This window comes from Lissotriton vulgaris, chromosome 2_1 (assembly GCF_964263255.1).
Source record: "Lissotriton vulgaris chromosome 2_1, aLisVul1.2, whole genome shotgun sequence".
NCBI classification, from domain to species: domain Eukaryota; kingdom Metazoa; phylum Chordata; class Amphibia; order Caudata; family Salamandridae; genus Lissotriton; species Lissotriton vulgaris.
This window is the reverse complement of record NC_141687.1, coordinates 1470796626-1470820577: the sequence shown is the minus strand read 5'-3', so window position 1 is coordinate 1470820577 and position 23952 is coordinate 1470796626. Positions and strand designations below refer to the sequence as shown.

General features: G+C 46.3%; 1 protein-coding gene across 1 annotated transcript in view; it reads right to left on the bottom strand.

Moving 5' to 3' along the window:
• Nucleotides 1–23952, bottom strand: part of SCTR (secretin receptor) — a 497060-nt gene that overhangs the window by 128813 nt on the left and 344295 nt on the right. Inside the window, exon 9 of the mRNA XM_086957334.1 lies at nt 5781–5850. Within this exon, the coding sequence (XP_086813460.1) occupies nt 5781–5850 (70 nt within the window). The remainder of the gene's footprint in view (nt 1–5780; nt 5851–23952) is intronic.

Here is a 23952-nt window from a genome sequence, read left to right as displayed (position 1 = left end):
GCCTCCATCTCCAGACCCTGCCGGAGGCTGCGGTAAAGAAGCTTGACACAAAATTGGCACTGGGTGAGATTACTGCGGCGATAGCCGCCCTCCCTCGTGCTAAGACCCCTGGTGGAGATGGATATCCGGCTGAGTTCTATCATACCTTCGGCCATATCCTAGCCCCCCTCCTTTTGCAGGTCTACAATGAGGCTTTGCGCGTTGGCACCCTTCCGCCCACCATGAATAAGGGAGAGGTATGCATGATCCTGAAGCCAGGCGGTGACAGTACTGATCCCGCGGCATATCGTCCTATTACGTTGATAAATACAGATGCAAAAATCCTCACTAAACTGTTGGCCACTCGCCTTGCCCCGCTCATGACCCGACTGATCCACCCCGACCAATGCAGCTCTATTCCGGGTCGCAACACGGCGATGAATTTGCGTCGCCTGAATCACATACTACATGAGGTGCAAGGACGAGAGGGTCCTCACGTATTGGTCTCGGTCGACTTAGCTAAAGCCTTTGATACAGTGCACTGGGGATATCTAATGCAGGTGCTTCAGAAGATGGGGTTCGGACCTAGGTTTCGCAATTGGATCCGGGTGCTTTATGAGGCGCCCCTAGCCAGGGTTTGCCTGGGATCAGCCCGCTCAGCCGAATGGTCACTGGGGAGAGGCACCCGACAGGATTGTCCTCTCTCCCCTCTCCTATTTGCTCTTGCAATTGAGCCCCTCGCCGTTTCCGCCCCTGTGGAGCTACAGGCCTGGGGGATAGTGGTGGGTGACACTACCAATGTGATCTCCCTCTACGCAGGTGATGCGCTTTTTTACCTGACCTCCCCGGTTGAGGCCCTCCCCGCCTTGTTGCGGCTCCTAGACCAATTTGGCGCAGCCTCCGGGTTGCGTATAAATCTTACCAAGTCTCTGGTTTTCCCGCTAACCAATATGGTCCCAGATCCGGTCACGGATCTTCAACATTTGGGCCTACGATATGAACAAACGGCATTCCGGTATTTGGGCATCCAGGTGGCCACATCTGATGAGACTCTCCTGACTCACAATGTCGACAGAATACTCGCAGCCCTCCGCAAATCTATTGCCTTCTGGAACACACTTCCTCTCTCTCTCATGGGCCGATTAGCGATTGCCAAAATGGTGATGCTTCCTAGGGTCCTCTATGTTTTGCAGAACTCCCTGTGTCCGCTGCCTCCCCGAGTGTTCCGCACGTTGAACTCTCTCCTCACCTCCCTGCTTTGGGCGGGTGGGCGCAGTAGAGTCGCTTTACGCACGGTTACGAGATGCTGGGATGAAGGCGGCCTCGAAGCCCCGAGGTTTGACCTGTAATATTACGTGGCGCAGCTCCTCCCGGCCGCCAGGTGGTTCGCCGAGGATGATAATTGGGAACTGACACTGCTGGCTGGTACGGCAAATGATAAGGGCCTGCAGGAGGCCCTGATGCAAGGTCGTGGGGCTGACGACACTCTACCTTATGTGGTGCGACATACGGCTAATATTTGGCAGTGGTTTGTCGAAAAGGTGCTACAACGCGCACCGTTCCACAGGGAGCTCCCAGTTTGGATCCTGGCCCGATACTCAGGCTGGAGGAAAATATGTCCTTTCGTGAGTGGCGAACTGGTGGTTGTAAGACTCTTGCGGACTTATACCCGAACGACTCCTTCATGTCCTTTGAAAATGCTATGGAGTCTTTTGAGCTCGGTGAGGGACAATACCTCCACTATGGCAGTATTCAAGATGTGACCAGGACAACGTGGCCCCAATTGCCAGAGGCGCCTCCACTCACCAATGCCCTTGACATTATTATGTCCTGTGGGAGAGGTAAGCACCTGATCTCCCTCTTCTACACAGCCATGCGCCGAGACTCGACCCCCCCGATAGCCCCAGCCTGGGGGGCTTGGGAGACAGACCTGGGGATGGAACTGGAGCCTGCACAGCGGAATTGGGCTGTTGACCCATAGGGTCTCCTGCAATGCACGTTTTAAACTTATCCACTTTAATTTTGTCCACCGCACCTATTTGACACCTATCTCCCTCCATCGTATATCAGCAGATAGACGCCATAATTGTCCTAGGTGCGGGGTACAGAAAGCGGGCTTTCTGCATTTAGCGTGGGAATGTCCTTTAGTTCAGGAATTTTGGTGCAGGGTGGTGGGGTACATTGCTCAAGCCACGCAAATTAGGCTTCCCTTAGACCCACTCCACTGTCTGCTTGCGTTGGTGCCCAAACCTAAAAAAAGAGACTATCTTACAAATTCCTGCAACTCTTACTAGTTTTGGCGAGGAGACGAGTGGCTATTACTTGGATGGGTCAGAGGGCGCCTGAGATTTCTCTTTGGCTGAGGGACGCAAGGGAATGGGCCTTAGCGGAGGAGACTCACATGCAACACACTTGTAAAGATGGGAAGTTGCAAGATGATTTGCTTGCCTGGAGGACATTGTGCATGGAGGGGCTAACGGAGGATGATTCGGATGCCACCAGCGCAGAATGGTTTTCTTCTGCCGCCTCGGACTCTGACTGTGGGGGGGAGGGGATTAGTGTGGAAATGCCTAGAGACAGTGTAGGGGCCCCTCGTGGCCACGCTGATGTCCCTTAACATGTATGTATATTTATGGCTGTGATTCCTATAGGGCCATGATGCATTATAATGAATATGCCTTAGCTGGCCCTCACACACATGTCCTACTTTATTCGGATCAGTACTAGCGATGCCATTCATGGGGTAATTAGTTGTTGTTAAAATGTTACGCAATATAAGAGAGCGAAATGTTAAAGTTAGCGAAGGCACTGATACGCTTTATATCCTTGGAACACAAATGCAAATTTCCTTTTTATTATACATGCTTGAATCCTGCGCCGCCCAGCCTCCGGGATGTGGGCCATTTATGGCTGTGTATTGACATTGGAACTGCATATTTTTATCGGAGGCATATTAACAGTAATGATGACTGTATGCTTTGTGCCTTTTTTATTTTCTTCGCTACAATAAAAATATGTTTAAAAAAAAAAATAGGCCATCAAATGATCAGATTGCAGATCAAGTAGACAGGCTTATGGCAGACTATGTAAAGACTTATGGCAAGATAAAAAATGCTTTTAAAAGTCATTGCTTATATGCAACCAAGGAAGAGTGGAGGACTGAAATGCTAGCTCTATAGTTTAACCCCAGAATGAGACATGTCACTGCATTCTGAATCTGCTACAATTTATGGAGAACATAGCTGGAAAATCCTATAAACAAAGAGTTACAATAATCCAGCCTAGAAATGATGAGGTGTTGGCTCAGGGTTTTCCTGGAAGAGCAGGGAAGCAACAGAGCAATTTTCCGAATAACTTTCACAAAAAAAAGCAGGTGGACGTAAGCTCGTTCTGAAGATGGTCAAGATTCCCATCACGACGAATGATGGGTTGGTATCATCTGCATAAGCATAACATCGGAGGCTGTGAGATGAAATGAGTGCAACAAGTGGGGCTATATAAATGTTAAACAGTTTTGCAGGAATTGTGGAGATCAGTTTGACAATTAAATAAACGGGCTTCTCATAGTTTGTACCAAGAACTTCCAGGAGAAAAAACAGAGGGAGTACCTTAGACCTTTCTTTCTGTAATGGTCAGTACCTCTACTGCAAGGTTTCACAACATTGGGAATATTCACTGAAGGAACTGAATATATACATATGTATGTATGTACGTGGTATTTCTTTAAAATGAACCAAACCAAAAGGTGCCTGAGCGCTGTCTAGATCCAAGTCAATTCAGAAAAGGGGGTGGTGATGGACAGAGTATCTGAATTAAGCAGAACACTCCTACCCAGTCAACAGATCAGGGCTTGATCCACCACCGTTTTTTAGCTCACTGCACCATCCCAGTTCAGAACCTGGCTACATGCAAATTAGTCTGTCCCTGGCCCAGAGCATCATGGGAACAGGGCTGACCAAACTACCAAGCCAATTCTTTACTGGGAAGGAAACAAGCTTCCGGGGACCGGTTTCTGGCATTACAGCCGTCTTCAGCCCGGCTTGCTTGAATCCTGATGGTGCAGTGAGCAAGGGACTCACATCTGAGCATACCCTACCACGCTTGTGGTGGCCAAAACGATTCAGAAAAGGGGGTGGTGATGGACAGAGTATCTGAATTAAGCAGAACACTCCTACCCAGTCAACAGATCAGGGCTTGATCCACCACCGTTTTTTAGCTCACTGCACCATCCCAGTTCAGAACCTGGCTACATGCAAATTAGTCTGTCCCTGGCCCAGAGCATCATGGGAACAGGGCTGACCAAGCTACCAAGCCAATTCTTTACTGGGAAGGAAACAAGCTTCCGGCTTGGTAGTTGGTGATGGATCAAGCCCTGATCTGTTGACTGGGTAGGAGTGTTCTGCTTAATTCAGATACTCTGTCCATCACCACCCCCTTTTTGAATCGTTTAGATCCAAGTCAAGCATAAAGATAATGAGTGATGGGAGAGTTAACTGGTTTGTAGACTATGAATATAATGAGTGGGTGAGACCTACTGTGCTACCGTGCAACCCATTATGGAGAGAGCGAGAACCACTCAGATGTAAAGCCCAGCAGAAAGAGGGAGTTTGAAACGTTGTTTTTTTGAAGGTCAGACGATAAGCTATGTCCTTCCCACCTTAACATCAGTAGCCAGTTCAATTACATCTTTGGGCGATTACCTCAAACACAAGGACATTTAGGGTTTTAATTACCCTGAACAGGGTCTTGGGTGACATGCTGACGTATACAAACCTAACCTTAGCTCCACTTGGGTCAGAATTCTGGAAGGCTGACATGAACATCAATCAATGGACTCCCCTGATGTCTCGTACGTATGTACTCTATTACCCACAAGAAATGGCATGGGCAAGACTTGTGAAATGGTCCTATGTTGGCCTACAAATATTTCAGTTCAGAAAAAAGTACAGACGAGTATGAGTTAAAATGAGGTACCACTGTATTGTCAACCTGCCATGTACAGCTACAAAACAACTCACAGCCTTCATCCCAAAAACATTTTCTACAGACTTTTTCCACTTAGATTCAAGCATTTAAAACACTCAAGGCTTTTCATTTGAGAACAGTAAAATCATGAATTGTATTTGGGAGAATGTGATCCAAGAATCAGAAGAAAAAGAAGGAGCATAATATTATTTTATTTTCACAAACTGGCTTCCAATCAGCCTTAAATGTGACGAAAATGATGATTAGAAAACTTAAGTTGTAGATCGACATCTCTAAACATTTTGACTTCCGTGGACCCCCCTGAATCAATCCTGAAAGCCGAGGACCCTGCCTGTTTAACTACTTCAATTTAAAACTCAAACAATATATAAAAACACAGAGACAACTACATATCAAAAAAATACACAATATTTGAAAACTTTTATTTAATTTTACATTTAAATGTTAATGTGAAGATTGGCGCTTTTCGAGATTTGGTTTTATTTCTAAAAGATGAAGTGATATGCTAGACTCCAGTGTATAATTTGTTTTGCTTCTAATGCATGCGCTCTTTTTGTCAGAGCATATCATGCTTAAGTTGAGGCCACCAGTCGTCCCTAATAGACCCTGTTTCATGGACTTGTGCCACTCCCATGAATCAAGTTATGCTAATAGCATTTTATGTTCCAAACAGCAGCAGAACCCTGAGTTGGTGTTGTGGACTCCCAGGTGTCCCTGGAACGCACGTTAAGAACTGCTGCTGTAGATGAACAAATAGAGTAATAAACAGAGTATTTTCACTTTCTACAAGTACTAAATAAATGATGGTGACTTACAAAAATAAACATTATTACAGGGCCTCTGATGATCCACCAAATACTTGCATTATCATTTATGTCCCAGCACCTGCAGAAAAAACAGATATATATTTAAGTAGTTCAGTTCAGTTTAAAAGCTGTCTTTCATATTTTCAATCCACTGTCAACATAATAATACAAAAATAATTTTAACAGTATGCAAGAATTAAACAGTGTTTTATAAAGTAATTATACATCAACATAGCCTCATTTTTTGCACCCAAAATAGAATAAACACTGACAAAACAATAAGTCTGGCTTTAGCTTTTTGGCCTTGTTAATGCTTGTCTTTATACGGTTTTCGTAAAACTTTGTTTTTGAGTACCTGCTGGGCCCTTGCCAATATACAATATAAGAAACACTGGCCAAAATCAAAAATGTTTTTTGGTCTCATAATGCACAGGTTGCCTGATCAGTCCCTGGTACTGAAGTGAACAGCTTCGTGTATATGTGCTCCTTGTGAAAGAGCAGAATTCTGTCTTACTATTTAGTTTGCCAATGGCTAAAGTTGTCTGACCCCTTGCCCTGTGCTCTATGCTGTAATCGACAGGCCAATGGATGAAGAGGGCTGGCTAAAAGTACCTATAAGTAAATATTACTTATATATATATTGGCTAACATCAGACCTAATAAGTACCTCTTTTATCCCCAGTGTCAAATTCTGATAGAAAAAGTGATTTTATTAGAATGTTTCTTTACATACCCTTCCACTTTTAAGTCTCAGCTTCGAGTCCAACAATAGTTCATTGCCTATAGGACTTTACGTAGTGGGACAGCGTATGATTTTCCTAAGAGAATATAATTATGCAACATCAAAAGAGATTAATATTACCTCAGTTTATGGAAACATTTTCTCCAAGATAGCTATTTATTTCTTAGGAATTGCCACAGCTTGTTTTTATTAAGGAGCAATTCTGTACCAGTCCGCTGGATCTCGAATTGTCTTAAGTAAGTGGTTGGTCTGTCTGCCGTCGACTGCCCACTTACCTTTGCTGTCCACCTCCATTTCTCTAGCAATAGGGGGCGTGGCCAGCCAAAATGGCCGTGTGGGCGTGATCCACGACGGCTCCGCTGCCAAATAGTAATTATTCGCAGACACCACCACACTTAGGCCATAAAAAGTAGGGAAAGCACCTGGAATAAAGCAGAGATGTCTCCGGTCCCTATCCAAACACCTAGATTTGTGTGTGTATCGGTGGATAGCGAGTGATTGAGGGCCAACTGGGAGGCAACAGATCCGGCCAGAGCTTCACCCGAGGATGACTGCGGAGCAGTGCAGGAGGTGGAGAGCGGGTCTACTGAGGCCAGCAGCGAGAGAGATCAATCTAAAATGATCTGCTATTGGGGGATCGGGAGAGGTGGGCCGTCTTCAGGGCCCGGTGAGTAAACCCAGCGCGAGACGCAGCGGCCACCATTTCCCAGCAGCACAGCACGGAATGGAGAGACGAGCAGGGTGCTTGGAGGAGATTTGAGGTGGCCGTCTTGTGGAAGCTGCAATCGCTGCAGCGAGAGATACCAACTGGAGAGGGTCCTCTAATTTTTTTAGCAGAAATTCACAATTAACCCCTGATGTGAATTGAGCATCGGCGGTGCCTGACCCCAACATGGTGCCCATAGCGGACGGCAGGCCTCATGATGACTCTGAGGCCTCACACCAGGCAGTTCTTCCACGGTAGTAGCGGGGTGCATTTCGCCCTCCTTGGTGGGCACACCAGTGGAGCACTCCTTAGTCCACAGCCATAGCAAGTATAAGGCTATCCAGGGAACAATCCCCACAGCTGCCCACATTGACACCATGCTGGGAGTGCATGCCTGAGGAGGGTGGAGGATGGTGGAGGCCTTCTCGTCTAATATAGACTGTAGGTGCAGAGGGGAGGAGAACGATGAGCACACTATTGACAATAGAGCAGGAGGCGCTCTAGGGCCCCAACTCGGTGGAGCACTGGGAACAGGTCTTAGGCACCAACTTGAGGAGGTACCCCTAGATCCTGACCAGCTGCAGAGGGCAGTAGCGCTGGTGAGGGGGCCAAGGACATTCCAGGCTCTGTGATTTAGGAGACCCGGGCTCAAGACATCTCCCACAGATATTACCGACTGCAACTCTATGCCACCCAAAAAACAGCCCCAGAGCAACAGGGTATTTACCTACTTGTCAATGTCAATGTCAATGTCAAAGGCTTTTGTATAGCGCAACAATTCACCAAAAGAGGTTTCAGGACGCTTGGCAAAAAGAAGGCAACAACCTTGAGAGGAGAGAAAATGGCCGTGAGGGGATTACTTAGGAAAGAGCCAAGTTTTCAGACTCCTGCGGAACGCTTGGTGGTTAGAGCAGGACAACAGATGAGAGGGAAGCTTGTTCCATAGTTGCGGTGCCAGGTAGGAGAAAGCCCTACATCCATTTCTGGAGGTACGCCCCTTTGGCTGGAAAAGAAGGGACTTCGAGCTAGAACGCAGAGTTCTGGGCGGTCTATACCAGACTAGTTTTTTTGCAAGGTAAGAAGGGCCTGTACCATATAGGAGTTTATGAGTAAGACTTAGGATTTTAAATTGACATCTTTGGCGCACGGGGAGCCAGTGCAATTCTTCGAGACTAGGTGCAGAAGCAGACCTTGGCGGTAGTCCCAGTACCAATCGAGCGGCCGCGTTCTGTAGTATTTGAAGTTTGGTAAGCACACATTCATTGATCGACACGAACATAGCATTTCCATAATCTAAACGGCTTATAATAAGCCCCTGAACCAGAGGCTTTCTTGCCTCTAAAGGAAGCCATTTAAAAATGTTGCGCAGTTGTTAAGTATTCTGTAATAAGTATCAGATACTTGGTTGACATGTGCTTTCATCGAGAAAGCACTGTCAAGCAAGATGCCCAAGTCACGTATCACTTCTTTAGGCTCCGGGCAGGGTCCAAGTTCATGAGGCCACCAATCCTGGGACCAGATAGTTTTGGCCTTGCCAAATAGCAAGATTTCAGTTTTGCTATAATTGAGTTGGAGCTTATTATCACTCATCCAGCTGCTAATATGAACTATGCACTGTTTGAACCTAACGCAGGTGCCAAGAAACTGAGAACTGCAGGTGATTAACACCTGATTATCATCTGCGTACGACACTGTGGAGAAGCCATAAGATTTTATATTATTGGCCAAAGGGGTCAAATATAGGTTGAACAACAGGGGACTGAGAATTGACCCCTGTGGGACCCCCACAGTGAGAGGCTTATTCCTGGATACAAGGGTGTTCATTTTAAGATAAGTATAGTGGCCGGCGAGGTAGTCTTCAAACCAGGCCAGGGCATTGCCCCTGAAACCAATCTCCCACAGCCGATGTTTCAAAATGCTATGGGAAATGGTGTCAAAGGCCGCCGATAGATCCACCAGGACAGAATGTCTGACTCCCCTTTATCCAGGGAAAGCCGGATGTTATCTACTATCTCAATCACTGCGGTCTCTGTACCATGAACGGCACGAAAACCTGACTGCGAGGGATCGAACAATGCATGTGTCTCAATGTAGGTGGAAACTCGTTTATTTATAGATGTTCAAGTACTTTCCCAAAGAATGGTAGAAGAGATATAGGTCTGTAATTGGATAGGGTGGAGGGGTCGCTGTTGGGCTTTTTGAAAATGGGCTTGACCTGGGCTACTTTCCATCTACTAGGAATAGAGGCACACTCAAAGGAGTGATTAAAGATGTTAGTCAGCGTGCCATCCAAAAGCGGGAATATCCTACTGCATCTACGTGGGGACAGTGAAACGGTGGGGGAACCCGATTTAATTTTCTTAAGGGCTTTTAACACTTCATCCGAGGTGGTAGGCTCGAATTCAGTTAAGGACGGGATAACAGTGGTTTCAGTGGAGATCACAGTCCCTGGAGATGCTGCGCCTGACATGGGCTCATCCTGATTGGCTGCTGGAAATGAGGAGTAGATTAATTTTATTTTGTTACTGAAATAAAAAGATAATGAGTTCACCCACTCTAAGGTGGGGATAAATGTAGAAGCTCTGCCAGAGGGGTGGTAAACTCTTTCAAGATTTTATACAGTTCTTTACTCAAATGGGCCGCCTTATTTATTCTCTGCAAAAGGTATAACGTTTTTGCTTTCTTTATGTTTTTTAAATAATTAGAGTGAATGAGTTTATAACTGTTGCGATTTTCTGGCGTTCTATTTTTCCGCCATCGCCTTTCAGCTGATCTGCTGATTGCTTTCTCACTTGCCTTCAATACGGAACAGCAACAGTGCATACGCGAAGAGATCGGAATGGCGCTGTCTAAGGAGGACGTACTCACCTGTTTGAAAGCATTCAAACAGGAACTGAGGGACGAACTGAAGGTGGACTTGACCCAATCCCTAGACGCACTGAAGGCAGATCTCAGCGGTACACTCACCTAAATGTAGCAAGATATCAATTCAGTGGGCAGGAGGGTGCTGGACATGGAGTCTAAAAACGCGGAACTCGAACAGAGATCGGAACAAATCTCAGCCATGGGGAGGGAACTCCAGGCTCGCTCACGGCAACGCAATTAAAACAAGAGGATCTGGAAAACCGCTCTTGGTGGGATAACATACGAATCCGCAACCTAGAAGAAGGAGCAGAAGGTCCGGACCTCTAGGCCTTTATAAATGGATTATTCTCTGAAATACTGGGAGATGAAACTGGAGAGAGTCCATAGAGTAAGTAGACCTTTACAAGGCGAGAACCATTGGCCAAAGGATATCCTCGCCAAACTACACTCCTTCAAACAAAAGAAGCCATACTACAGGCGGCCAGGAAAAGGGACGTGGTGGAGTTTCAAGGGTACCAATGCAAGCTGTTCCAAGACATCGCCCCGGCGACCCTGGCATGACATCAACAATTCAGACTCGTCACAGGCAATCTACGGCAGGACAATACATGATACCGATGCACCTATCCCTTTGGTCTCAGCTTTGAATACAAAAACAGACACATGCCATGTGCTGAGGTCCAGGAGGCGTGTAGGGTCCTGGGGATTCCACTGCAAGCTCATGATCCATTGGAGAAAACACCTCCTCTTCAAGGCAGCGACACAACTAGTGCGGGTGAGACAAGCTCCTGGCGCACCCGCTGACTTCCCAGATCAAAGAAGACCCAAGATACTCCTGAATCAAACTGAGAGACTCCACAGAGTGATTCCGACACAAGGGACAATAGACTGAATAGCGCTGAATTGATACGGCCTGGGATAGCGGAGGCTCATATGAAGCGGATAGAGACGACCAAGCTCCACTCTCTCTTTAGTATGTGTACTATCAGGAACTAGACATTTGCGACATCGTCGCTATTTACCCCCTTCCTCCGAATGCGCTCCAAGGACCAGAGCACTCTACTCCAATCACAGAGAGACGTAGTTGCCTTTACACTTAGCTGCATCACAGAACTTTTGGCAGCAGACTTTGGTACTAATCGCCTCACAGTGTCGGATGGACACCTTGGTGGTACGCTGGACTGGGGAGGTTCAGTCCCTAAGTTGACACTGTTCAAGTTTGTTTGTTTTTCTTTTTGGTTTGTCTTTCTCTTTTTGACCCTGAGTGATGGAGATGACATGGTGGGCTCTGAGGGGAGGGAGGGGTGTAGGCGAAACATAATGCAGGGACCCGAAGGGGCGGGAGGAGGGAAGAGGTGGAGGGGGGAGGAGTGGGAGAAGGGATACAGACTAAGACATGATCGTGAGAGGCTAACTCACCCGCCATCATCATTATGGTGATCACCACATTGTTTTGGGACGTACAAGGTTTGAATACCCCCCCTTAAGCACCAAGCAGACTACATGCTATTAAGATGGTGGTACTGCCGAAATTTCTGCACTTATTTTAGAATCCTCCCATCAGCCTAGAGAAACACTTCTTGCACAGAGCCCATTTACTGCTTAAAAAATTCGTTAGACAAAATAAGAGACAGAGGCTGCCATTCCATCTCCTAAGAAAACCCACAAATGAAGGAGGCCGAGCGATGCCTGACCTGACACTCTATTATAAAGCAGCACAACTCCGTATTATAGTTGAATGGTCCCACCGAGAGTCCGACAAGTACTGGCTATATATGGACCGGGCAATAGCGGGTCGGGTGATCTGGAACCTCCTCTGGAAGCCGAAAACAGATCAACCAGAAAATGTATACATTAGCACTCCTACTCCTCCTAGCACTCCTACCAAAACGGCCCTCCACACATGGGACGATGTGCTGAGGCAGACTGCCTGGACGAGGTTCCCATCCCCATTCACTTCCATACACTACAACCCAGCGTTCCCCCCGCACTAGAGCTGGGCCCTTTCGACGCATGGAGGGAGGGGGGATGCCTCGCTCTTACACATCTATTCCACAATTGGGATATCCTAACATTTGAAAACTGTCAGCGAGATTTCAATCTGCCCAAGTCAGAATACTTTCACTATCTCCAATTACGCCACTGGACCCTGAAACCCGAGATCAGAGAAGGGGCGGCAAGGGAACTTACACCACTAGAGCACTATCTAACATCAGCGGGTACAATGAAAGGGGTAATCTCCCTCCTCTACTCACTATTATTACACACCTTACCATCTCCACGTCCCCGCTACCTTGACTTTTGGGAAAGAACACTTGGCCACGATATCACGGACGCTCAATGGAAAGTCTTATGGAGGGACATATGGCGTCACAATCACTCACTGAAACAACAAGAAGCCCATTATAAGGTACTCACTGACTGATAACTATACCCCACCAAACTCAAGAATATTTTCCCCAACACAACAGACTTGTGCTGGAGGGGTTGCGGCCTCCTCAGCGATTTTCGTCACATATGGTGGAACTGCCCGGTCATTCGCCCTTTTTGGAATAAAATTCTCGCCCATATCAAAGACATATTAGGGTACCCCATACCGGTCACTTCTGAATTTGTGCTTCTGGAGATTAGGAACCCGGCTTTGAAATATCAAACTACAGCATATCAAGATATCATGTGGCTTTTGTCTGGGTGCAGCTGAAACGGCTTTGGCCGCAGCCTGAAAGAGGAGGGAAGCTCCGGCCATGACACAATGGCAGGCACTCCTCTAGAGAACACTAACCATGGAACGCATGAGTGCCATTTACAGGGATGCCTTTAAAAACTTTGAATACGCTTGGGGTCCCTTGGTTAATTACTTGTCCACTGGCCTTCCGATGACTACATGCTCCCAAGGGTTACAGCATTACACATGTTCCAATTCTAAACAGAGTATTGTTACACACCAGAGCACATCACAGACTTCGTTCCACACTATTCAGTCACTCAGGGTCCCATTTAGACTGGGTTACATGAGCCCAGCTAGTTGTTCTTTTTATTTCTTTCTTTTTCTTTTTGTGTTTTGTTCTCATACAGTTCGAGGTTCATTCTCAGCCTCACCTAGCCGCTCACCTTGGCAAAGGGGTTGGGTGTTGGTGAGGCGGGGGTTAGGGGTACATGGGGGGGTTCGTCTAAGAAGAATCTGTTGTTCGTATTGTACTGATAATCCGTATATGACTCCTTGAGAAAACTATAACCCATACCAACTGCAATACTCTGTACACGGAAATAGCATTATGACAGCTGTATACGGGAGGAAAGCTTATATGTATTGCCATATGCTATGATACTTATTGTGTAAAACTCAATAAAAAATAAGTTTGCAAAAGAGTGTTTCAGCACACCACAGTGGATAACAGGCTTCTTCACGATGGGCTGTTAAATTATGCTCATCAAGTAGTGACCTTTTCATACCATGAATAATTATAATGGTATAAATTTGGTTGAAAAACAGTCTTTATACATTTCTCTAGCAGCAGCTGTTTCATGATCTGGAGTCCATAGTAAGAGATGTGGAAGTGAAGTACATATGCAGCGATGTCCTATGTCCTATGTTCCCTCCTGCTCTCCCCGCTACCCCCCGCTACGGTAGCGGGGAGTGCCGTTTTGAGCTCAGCGAAACTAATTGTTGCTGAGATACTCCTTCCCTCTGCCCCACGATGTCTTAAAGACACCAATCAGGAGTCTTTTTTCCTTTTTTCTCGCCTAGTTAGGTTTGAGCACATGCCAATTGCAGGTTTTTGCAATTCTGGTACCAAGAATCTAGGATTGGATACACATCAGAGGGTGTAGACCGTCCATTTTCTTGCACTTCGGTCCTGATGAAAACCTGGAAACGACCACACATAGGTTGAAACATCTAGACCACTCACATAGATACTCATGGTCATAATCACCTACTAAGTATCTCAACACCTTTTCTTAACATTGTCCAGAAGCTTGCGGATAAAGTTTTTTCAACCAAGTCATACCAGGACAATTTTTAACATATTTTCTGCACTTATCACTCATAATATCCAACTACACTGTAGTTCAGGTGTCGCAGCACACCCTGATTGGCACTCGGTCATCAGGGTGGACCCCAATGATGAAGCATGTCACCACTAGGCTGGTGAGTGAGGGTTTTTTTACAAAAGGAAACATTTTCCTTTTCTCAAATACACATCCCATTCAGAATCTATGATTCTCTGTGGTGATACTCCTTTTTTTGTTACTAAAAAAGAAAACATCTAACATAGTGAACAAGGCAAAGCAGAACATTGAGATTTCTTCATCTGGTTCCCATCTCTTGCTTTTATTTTTGTCACATTTTCCTGATCTGATTTTATTTTTTTACTGGCATGTTGAATTTCTGATGACCATCCACAACACTGACGGTCTGATAATCTGTAATAAGACTGAACACAGATTTAAATGGAAGATTCAGAGGGAGTCTATAGTATATCAAAATACATTTTGCCGAAGTTGTTTGGTGTAAAGTTGCGGGCTGATTTAGAGTTTGGAGCAGGGGTACTCCGACACAAATTTGACAGATACTCTGTCGGTTGTAAGGATGTAATGCACTTGTAATAAGACGCACAGGATATCTGACATGTCAAAGGCGCCAATAACTCATACTTGTCTTCTAAGATTAATTTTTCTCAATCAAAACATTGTTGTAATTTCTGTTCGAATGACATCTTCACAATTGCCATATATTGAGTTTCCGGAGCATATTACATCGCTTATATTTGTTGATGTGAAAAGAATTACATCCTTATTAATTGAATTGAGAACTTGTTCCAGTGCCATTAACTTCATATTCTGGAATGCTTTAATGAGAAATCAGGTACAGGATGTATAAACTAATTTTATCTTTTCCCACTAAATTGCATTATGTTTTTGCAGCCAAAAATGTAACAGAAAAATTAGTGATGAATGAAAATATGACAGCCTCTGTTCTATTCATGGATTTCATCTCTCAATCTTCTGTGTATATTAAACACTTTTTATATTTGTTCCTTCTGTTCCTATTTTTACCCACAATTTATTGGACAGAACATCTAATTTTCCAGAACATTAATATTTTCCATAATAATATATGGCAAAGTATGTGACAAATCAAAAATCTGAATAGCAAGACAGGAAAAGTTACTGGGGCCCAAGTTTGAGATATTAGACTTGGAGTGGTTAGGTTGCAGCCTTAATTAGTATTAGTGAGGAACTAAAGCAATTGTATATCAAAGCTGTTAGACCTGTCAGCTTTAAGGTGGTCTTCCCCCAAACTTTTGCCTTACTCCTCCATTTTTGCTAATCTTGTTTTTGTTGGCCTCAGGACTCTGTGCACTTTACTACTGCTGACGATTGCTAAAATGTGTATGCTCACTCCCTAATACATACTAACCTTGTTCAACATCCAATTGGCACATTTAATGCACTTGTAAGTCCCCATTAAAGTGGTACTACCTGCACTTTGGGCATGTAAATGAAATGCTACTAGTGGGCCAACAGCACTTATTGCGCACCCACTTTGCCTTTCAAACATGTCTCAGGCCTGCTACTGCAGTTTTAAAAAGCCATTTGGACCTGTCAAAACGATCCTTTTACCAGGCCTAAACCTTCCTTTTTAATACAGATATAAGTCACCCCTAAGGTAGGCATAAACACCCCATATGGCAGGATGCAGTGTACTTTTAAGCTTTACCTGTCCTGGTAGTGAAAAACTCTTACATTAATTTTTAACCACGGGAAAGGCCTGCCTCGTGCATAGGATAACATTGGGTTACCTTATTACATTTAGTAAGTGATAACTTTTAATTGGGAGCTGGCAAAAAAGGTTAATTTTGGTGTCTAAAGAATTGTAATTTAAAACTCTCTTCAATGGTAAAATTGGATTTTAAGTCACAATTCAGGAAATGCCACTCCTAGAAAGCTGCAATGTTCTTGTCCCAACTATTTGCTGCCGGCAGCCTGTATCTTGGGTCACATGACTAGTTGTTAGTTGTTCTTTGTGTCTTACTACCACACAGTGAGAAAAAGGGGGACTAGGTGTTGGCAGGATGGGCCATCTCTGACTTGATGGGGTGGGGGAGCTGTTCCCCACCACACTTGCACATCACAAAGACTCTGCCTCTGCACATACACAAAGGGTTTCACACTAGTTTTTTGTGCCCCCGACAAGCTGCTACCAGACCAGGGAGTGAGGAAGCTCCAGACAGCTCAGGGAGTAGAAGTCTCTAGAGACCTCTCCCACTTCAAAGTTGGCACCAAGGATAAATAGTGGACCTCAAACTCAGCTCTTGAATACACATTTAGACTTGTAGAAGATTCAGAAAAAGGACTGATGTGCTGCTGTGCTGCAAGAAAAACTAACTCTGCTGCCCTGCTGTTGTAGTGAGAATGACTGGACCTGCATCTTCCACCCAGGACCACCAGAGTGAATCTAAGGGCTAGTTGCTGGGCCTCCTGATCTGAGCTTTAAGGACAGAAAAGGCTCCAACCACTTTGAACCCTGCACCTTGGCTCTGCCTACTGGAGGTCTTGTCCCCCAAGTTGTGCCCCTCTAGTCCTGGACCCCTAGAAGTGGGCCTGAAAGGTTTCTGTCAGTCCAGATGTGGTCTTTTGGGCAGAACTGACATATCACTATGCATCTCTGCATCTGAACCATCGCTGCATGACACATCACTGTCAAAGGCCCCTGCAGCTTTTTGGAACTGCCGATGTACGGCACCTCTTCAAAACAGGCTCTCACATTGCAGCTCCACAACTTTTAGAAACCTTTGCTGCACGACACATCATTGACGCAGGACCTCGCATCAGAGTCCAAAGCTCACCAGAAACGTCAATGCACAACATATCTCCAAAACGGGATCTGGCAACGCTCCGCAACAAGGATTTAAGGTACTTTGTTCAGCGGGCTTAACTTGGTCTCTGTTTCCAGCTTGTGCTCCTTCATGATTGGCCTGAACTTGTGACTGTGTCGAAGTCTGGTGTGACCGAATGACGACAGTTACCGCTTAGTGCTTTTAAACACTTTTTTTACTTTTTTTTTTTATTGCATATCTCAGGTTTTACTAATAGGATTTTTGTCATTTTGCTCTTAAATAAGTTATTTAATTTTACTCTATTTATTCTAAATTGGTGTGGGGGGTTACTTGTGTTGTGTTTCACTTTAATACTGTTTGAAGTGCTGCATAAATACTTTATAGATTGCTTTTAAGTTATGCCTGACAGCTTTCTGCCAAGCTACCAAAGGGTTAAGCACAGGTTAATTTGGGGCTGTGTCGACATCACCATGACAGGAATTGTGGTTGCTGCTTGAGTCTGGTTTCATGCCCCCCAACCAGTTACCCAATTTCCTAGAAAAGCACGAAAGTATTAATTAAATTTGACTAAAGCTAAGTTGAAATGATAACAAGTTAGGTAGTTGTATGACTAATGAAATGATATTGTGAAAGGCATGAGGATATATTTTTCTTTTTTTTATTTGCCAGACTGTTTCAGAGTTACGTCCGTTTTTTGTTGGGTTTTTACATGTCTAAGTCATTCTTTTTCTGTTTGGTGAAAGGATCTGTCCATCTCTGAATAAAGGACTATTAATATTTTTGGAGAAGCATGTGCAGTTTATTTCTGCTTCACTGGGAAAAATGTGAGTTACTGCTCCTGCATTTTTTAGGTTAAGCCTGCAGGCAGCGCACATGCTCTTGGTATCTAAAACATAAAATAATTCTATAAAGAGGGACTTGTAGCCCACACATTGCCTATCATTTGTTGGCATAATTATCACTCTTCTTTGCTGCTTTCTAATTCAGCAATACCTGCAATGCCATCACTTCCTGCTCTTTGTATGGAGCATGAACAAATTGATGTTCCTTAATTAATGTCCATCTTCAGTGATTGAGGTACTATTTCTTAATTTTCTTGCATTTTAGGGGCGCTGTACATGAGCATCATTTACATTACACAAGTTCACAATCATTTTTTTAGGCATGGGAAGATTACGTGATTTGCCCAGAATCACAGGATGTTGAGGCGTTGTCGAAACTTGGACCTGGTTCCTCTATTCGGATGTCGGCATCTTTGACCCCAGCCACATCCTACCTCTCCCTTTTTCCTCCATTTAGATTTTGTGTGGTATGGAGCAGTAACAGATTTCACATAATTAATAATTATTTGCCAATGCAGCAAGTTCTATTGTGTGGCATGTTGCGCGCATTGTACTCATTTCCCTTAGTGAGCGACAGTCTGCTGCTGGATGTACTAAGCACATTTGAGCAATGTGTCCATAGTGATAATTTAATACCTTCCTTTCTTTGCAGTTAGTGTTAGGTTGACTGCAGGAGACTTCCCGAAAGCCATGGGGCTATTGAAGTTGAGTAGAACTGGTGCAGAATCTATGAAAGTTGGCCTGGGTTGATACCTTCGCAGCAGAATCAGACACAAGCATCTGCCATTTTACCATATGAGCCAGCCAGACCCTGTTTCTGACTAGACCATCACTTTCAGGTAGGAAGCTACCTTTATTTTTATTTGCGCAACTGAGTCGACGGCTGGATGTACCAAAGTATACATAAATATCTAGGTGTAACGCAGAACAGCGTAGCAAGTCATCTTTCTGTGCTGTGTTACAAGGAAAGGGTAGTAAAGCGCCGTATTGATCACAATATGCAGCATTCCTGCGTTTTTCAAGCGCTGCTGCCTAATGCCAATGTAGGCACCCTTGCATCATGGTACAAGGGTGCCTGTATTGCATGCAGGATTGTTTTTGTGCAGGAATGTGCACCTTTCTGCAGAAAAACAATCTTCTGAGGCATTTTTCTCTATCAATGTGTGCTGCAAGTTGCAGCACACATACAAAGAGGAAGCAACAAGGAGAGATAAAGATATTTCTCCTCATTACAACCTCCGCTGGGAAGGTGCAGCGTTTTGGCACATTCCCAGGTCTACAAGTAATTGTAAATCTGGGAATGCGTCAAAATCCATGGGAGTTGCATGGAAGCACCCATGCAATGCCCATGGAACGCCTCCCTGAGGCATATCAATGCAACGCAGCGATTTGAGTTGCGTTACTCCTGATTTATCAAGCCACTCAGGGCCACGCAAAGTGGCCTTGCTTGGCTTGATAAATCAGGTTTTGGAATTGCAACATGCATGCACCACATTGCGTGGAGAAAAGTGACGGTACCCCTAAGAAAACAGATCCCCAATTGATTTTGAGGGAGAATGTGCCTGCGAGAGCTTGCAAAATTTCAAAACTGGTCGAAGTCTAACAGAATTCAGATAGCTAGTCGAGCGCCGTGCTTCACTGAGTTAAAAAGTACATGCCTATTTTATCCAGTCCTTGCCACTGTTTTTGTAAAACAAATTAATAGCAGCACAACAGTTTCACAACACTGCAAGTTGAACCTGCTTTCATTTGTTTTAACTTTACTCCACTGTTAGCAGCTCTGCCGTAATAAACATACCATGCCCGATAGCAGACTCGCATTTAATAGAAGAATTCACTTCTTCCACATTAAAGCTCATCATGACACTTTTACTGAAATATTCTGCCATTAGTTTTTATTGCAAACAATCAACCTTCAGCACATTGTGTTGTGATTCATATATTTATTTCTCAAGAGCTCTTTTTTCGTTGTACATTGCGTCGTCAAGACAACGTGTACTAAAAACAGCGCTTTATATGCGAATATTGTACATAGTTTATGACGCAGCCTGTGCAGCATGGTAAATAAGGTGAAAAAAAGTTTTGGGCTGAGAACCATTGATAAAGCCAATAGGTATGACCTATTGGCCTTATCAATGTTTGTTTTATATTTCCCAAATAAGTCTCTTATCTGGGTTATCTTTGTTTTCCCCTAAGCTTCATTAGTATCCTGGTCCAAGAGTAGGACACAGAAAATCCAGATTTCCCCCACTCAGAGGCTCCTACAAACTGCCTGCTATCCGATGATAAAACATCACTGAGGAGAGGAGCTTCGGTCTCTCCTCACTGTAGTGACTTGCTGGTCACTGTCCTAGTCTTTCAGTTGTACCACCCACTCCTCGAGGGCTGGTTTACACCCCACCCCACACGCATCCAACACAGGCATAACAGGACATGTGACACCATTAATAAAAGGGGCTGGGCGCACGTGCCCTGGGCCAGTTGCAGTAACCATATTCCAGTGTCTGTGTCCTTTCTATATAGGCAGGGGGGCCGTGCAGCATCGGATTGGTAACACGGGCACTCGGGCAATGCCCGAGGGGCCGGTGTCCAGTTCCAGCTGTGGGCTGCTTTTTTGAGCAGCCTGGGGGCTGACTTGACTTGTTTCTGCGTTGTTCGATGCTGCCGGTGGCCCGGTGGGTGCCTGAGTGGCCTTTTTGGAGGCAGATGGGCATCCATTACCTCCCTTTTATCAAGGGCAGAGGTGTCACTCACTTACTCTCTCTGGGCCGGCCTATTAATGTGTGCATACTGAGTGGGGGCAGGGGGCCTGAGCAAAAATGGCCTCACTTGTTTTCAGGGGTGTTTCACCAGAGTACACTAATCCGTGTAATTTTTTTATCCCCTCCCACTTTTTTAAATACAATTTTGCCGAAGCAGTTTTTTGCGGAAAGGCAACATGCAAAAGTGGGCCACTTTTTTTAGTGTGCCCGGGCCGATTTCTAATCCCAATCCGACCCTGGGGCCGAGGGCCCTACCACATTACATTGACGACGAGGATATTCCAGTGTCTGTGTCCTTTTTATATATGCATGGGGGCCTAGGGCCCCACCACTTTACATTGGCAACGAGCGGGTTGTACCCGCGTGTGCAGCCGCCGTGATGGTGGTAGAGGGGAAGAGAATAGCCCTTGTCTAGGGCACCCCCTGATATCGGCATTGGAAGAGTCTGTTTGCCCGGGGAGCATGTAAGGAGCCCGTGGGGAGAAGGGGTGATAGGGAGCCCATCCCGCACCTGGTGTGCCCATAATGCATGGCGGCACCCGACAGCAGAAAAACCGTGTGGAGAGAGAGAGAGTGCCTAGAGAAGGCCTGCACAAACCCTGACTAGAGTGCGAGTGGTGCAGTACTGCCCAGGTGCCGACTCACCACCACATCCAGTGGTGAAGGAGGAGGAAGGCCTGATCAGCCCACAGTAATTGTGGGAAGCGGGGCAGCAAAGAGAGCCTGACAAGTGGAGGAAATGATAGGCTGCCCCGGGACACCAAAGGTGGCCACCTACGAGGGCGGCCACCTTTAGTGCCATAGGATGGCACAGACCCTGAGCGGTCTAGTGGTTGGGGGGGACCAGTGGTCCCCCGTGAGGTCACTTCCTGTTACTGGGGGAGGAGATGAAGGGCTATATAGCCTAGGGGGCGAGGGTCAAGCCCCCTCTTTGTTCCTGATGCAGCGGCGAGTTGACCCTCGCCCCCTCCCCCAGGCTGATCCTGCATCGCTGGACTAGAGACTGCCCGGCGTTTTTAGATGTAGGAGGTTTAATGTTGTGTGCTGAGTTATGGGGGTGCGTTCATGCGGTGGGCAGGCGGGATGGGTGTGTAGGGGGGGGTCCGATCCGCGGGGCCTTGGGTTATCTGGTCGGGGCCACCGTTAAATTTCTCCTGGTCTGCTTTTCTTGCCGCGGGTTTCCCTGCTGCCTGGGGAGTGTGTGTTGTACTGACCACTGGGGTGGCAGGTGGTCGGCTCCGTGCAGGGTGAGGGGGCCTGGGGCTATGAGCGTTTGGCGAGCGGGCAGGAAGTCGTCCTTGTTCTGGGTCGGAGCCTTTCCCCCCCTCCTCTCAGGCTCGGGTCAGAGCTTCGGCGCGTCTTTCTTAGGAATTGGCACAGCTTGTTTTTATTAAGGAGCAATTCTGTACCAGTCCGCTGGATCTCAAATTGTCTTAAGTAAGTGGTTGGTCTGTCTGCCGTCGACTGCCCACTTACCTTTGCTGTCCACCTCCATTTCTCTAGCAGTAGGGGGCGTGGCCAGCCAAAATGGCCGTGTGGACGTGATCCACGACGGCCCCGCTGCCAAATAGTAAATATTCGCAGACACCACCACGCTTAAGCCATAAAAAGTAGGGAAAGCACCTGGAATAAAGCTGAGATGTCACCGGTCCCTATCCAAACACCTAGATTTGTGTGTATATCGGTGGATAACGAGTGATTGAGGGCCAACAGGGAGGCAACAGATCCGGCCAGAGCTTCACCCGTGGATGACTGCGGAGCAGTGCAGGAGGTGGAGAGCGGGTCTACCGAGGCCAGCAGCGAGAGACATCAATCTGAAATGATCCGCTCTTGGAGGATCGGGAGAGGTGAGCCGTCTTCAGGGCCCGGTGAGTAAACCCAGCGCGAGACGCAGCGGACACCATTTCCCAGCAGCACAGCACGGAATGGAGAGACGAGCAGGGTGCTTGGAGGAGATTTGAGGCGGCCATCTTATGGAAGCTGCAATCGCTGCAGCGAGAAATACCAACAGGAGATGGTTCCCCCATTTTTCTAGCAGAAATTCACAATTAACCCCTGATGTGAATTGAGCATCGGCGGTGCCTGACCCCAACATGGTGCCCACAGCGGACGGCAGGCCTCATGATGACTCTGGGGCCTCACACTAGGCAGTTCTTCCACGGTAGTAGCGGGGTGCATTTTGCCCTCCTCGTTGGGCACAATCCCAACAGCTGCCCACATTGACACCATGCTGGGAGTGCATGCCTGAGGAGGGTGGAGGATGGTGGAGGCCTTCTCGTCTAATATAGACTGTAGGTGCAGAGGGGAGGAGTACGATGAGCACACTATTGACAATAGAGCAGGAGGCGCTCTAGGGCCCCAACGCGGCGGAGCACTGGGAACAGGTCTTAGGCACCAACTTGAGGAGGTACCCCTAGATCCTGACCAGCTGCAGAGGGCAGTAGCGCTGGTGAGGGGGCCAAGGACATTCCAGGCTCTGTGATTTAGGAGACTCGGGCTCAAGACATCTCCCACAGATATTACCGACTGCAACTCTATGCCACCCAAAAAACATCCCCAGAGCAACAGGGTATCTACCTCCTTGTCAATGTCAATGTCAAAGGCTTTTGTATAGCGCAACAATTCACCAAAAGAGGTCTCAGGGCACTTGGCAAAAAGAAGGCAACAACCTTGAGAGGAGAGAAAATGGCCGTGAGGGGATTACTTAGGAAAGAGCCACGTTTTCAGACTCCTGCGGAATGCTTGGTGGTTAGAGAGACAACAGTTGAGATGGCAGCTTGTTCCATAGTTGCGGTGCCAGGTAGGAGAAAGCCCTACATCCATTTCTGGAGGTACGCGCTTTTGGCTGGGAAAGAAGGGACTTCGAGCTAGAACGCAGAGTTCTGGACGGTCTATACCAGACTAGTTTTTTTGCAAGGTAAGAAGGGCCTGTACCATTGAGGAGTTTATGAGTAAGACTTAGGATTTTAAATTGACATCTTTGGCGCACGGGGAGCCAGTGCAATTCTTTGAGACTAGGTGCAGAAGCAGACCTCGGCGTTAGTCCCAGTACCAATCGAGCGGCCGTGTTCTGTAGTATTTGAAGTTTGGTAAGCACACATTCATTGATCGACACGAACATAGCATTTCCATAATCTAAACGGCTTATAATAAGCCCCTGAACCAGAGGCTTTCTTGCCTCTAAAGGAAGCCATTTAAAAATGTTGCGCAGTTGTTTAAATTTTCCGTAACAAGTACCAGATACTTTGTTGACATGTGCTTTCATCGAGAGAGCACTGTCAAGCAAGATGCCCAAGTCACGTACCACTTCTTTAGGCTCCGGGCAGGGTCCAAGTTCGTGAGGCCACCAAACCTGGGACCAGATAGTTTTGGCCTTGCCAAATAGCAAGATTTCAGTTTTGCTATAATTGAGTTGGAGCTTA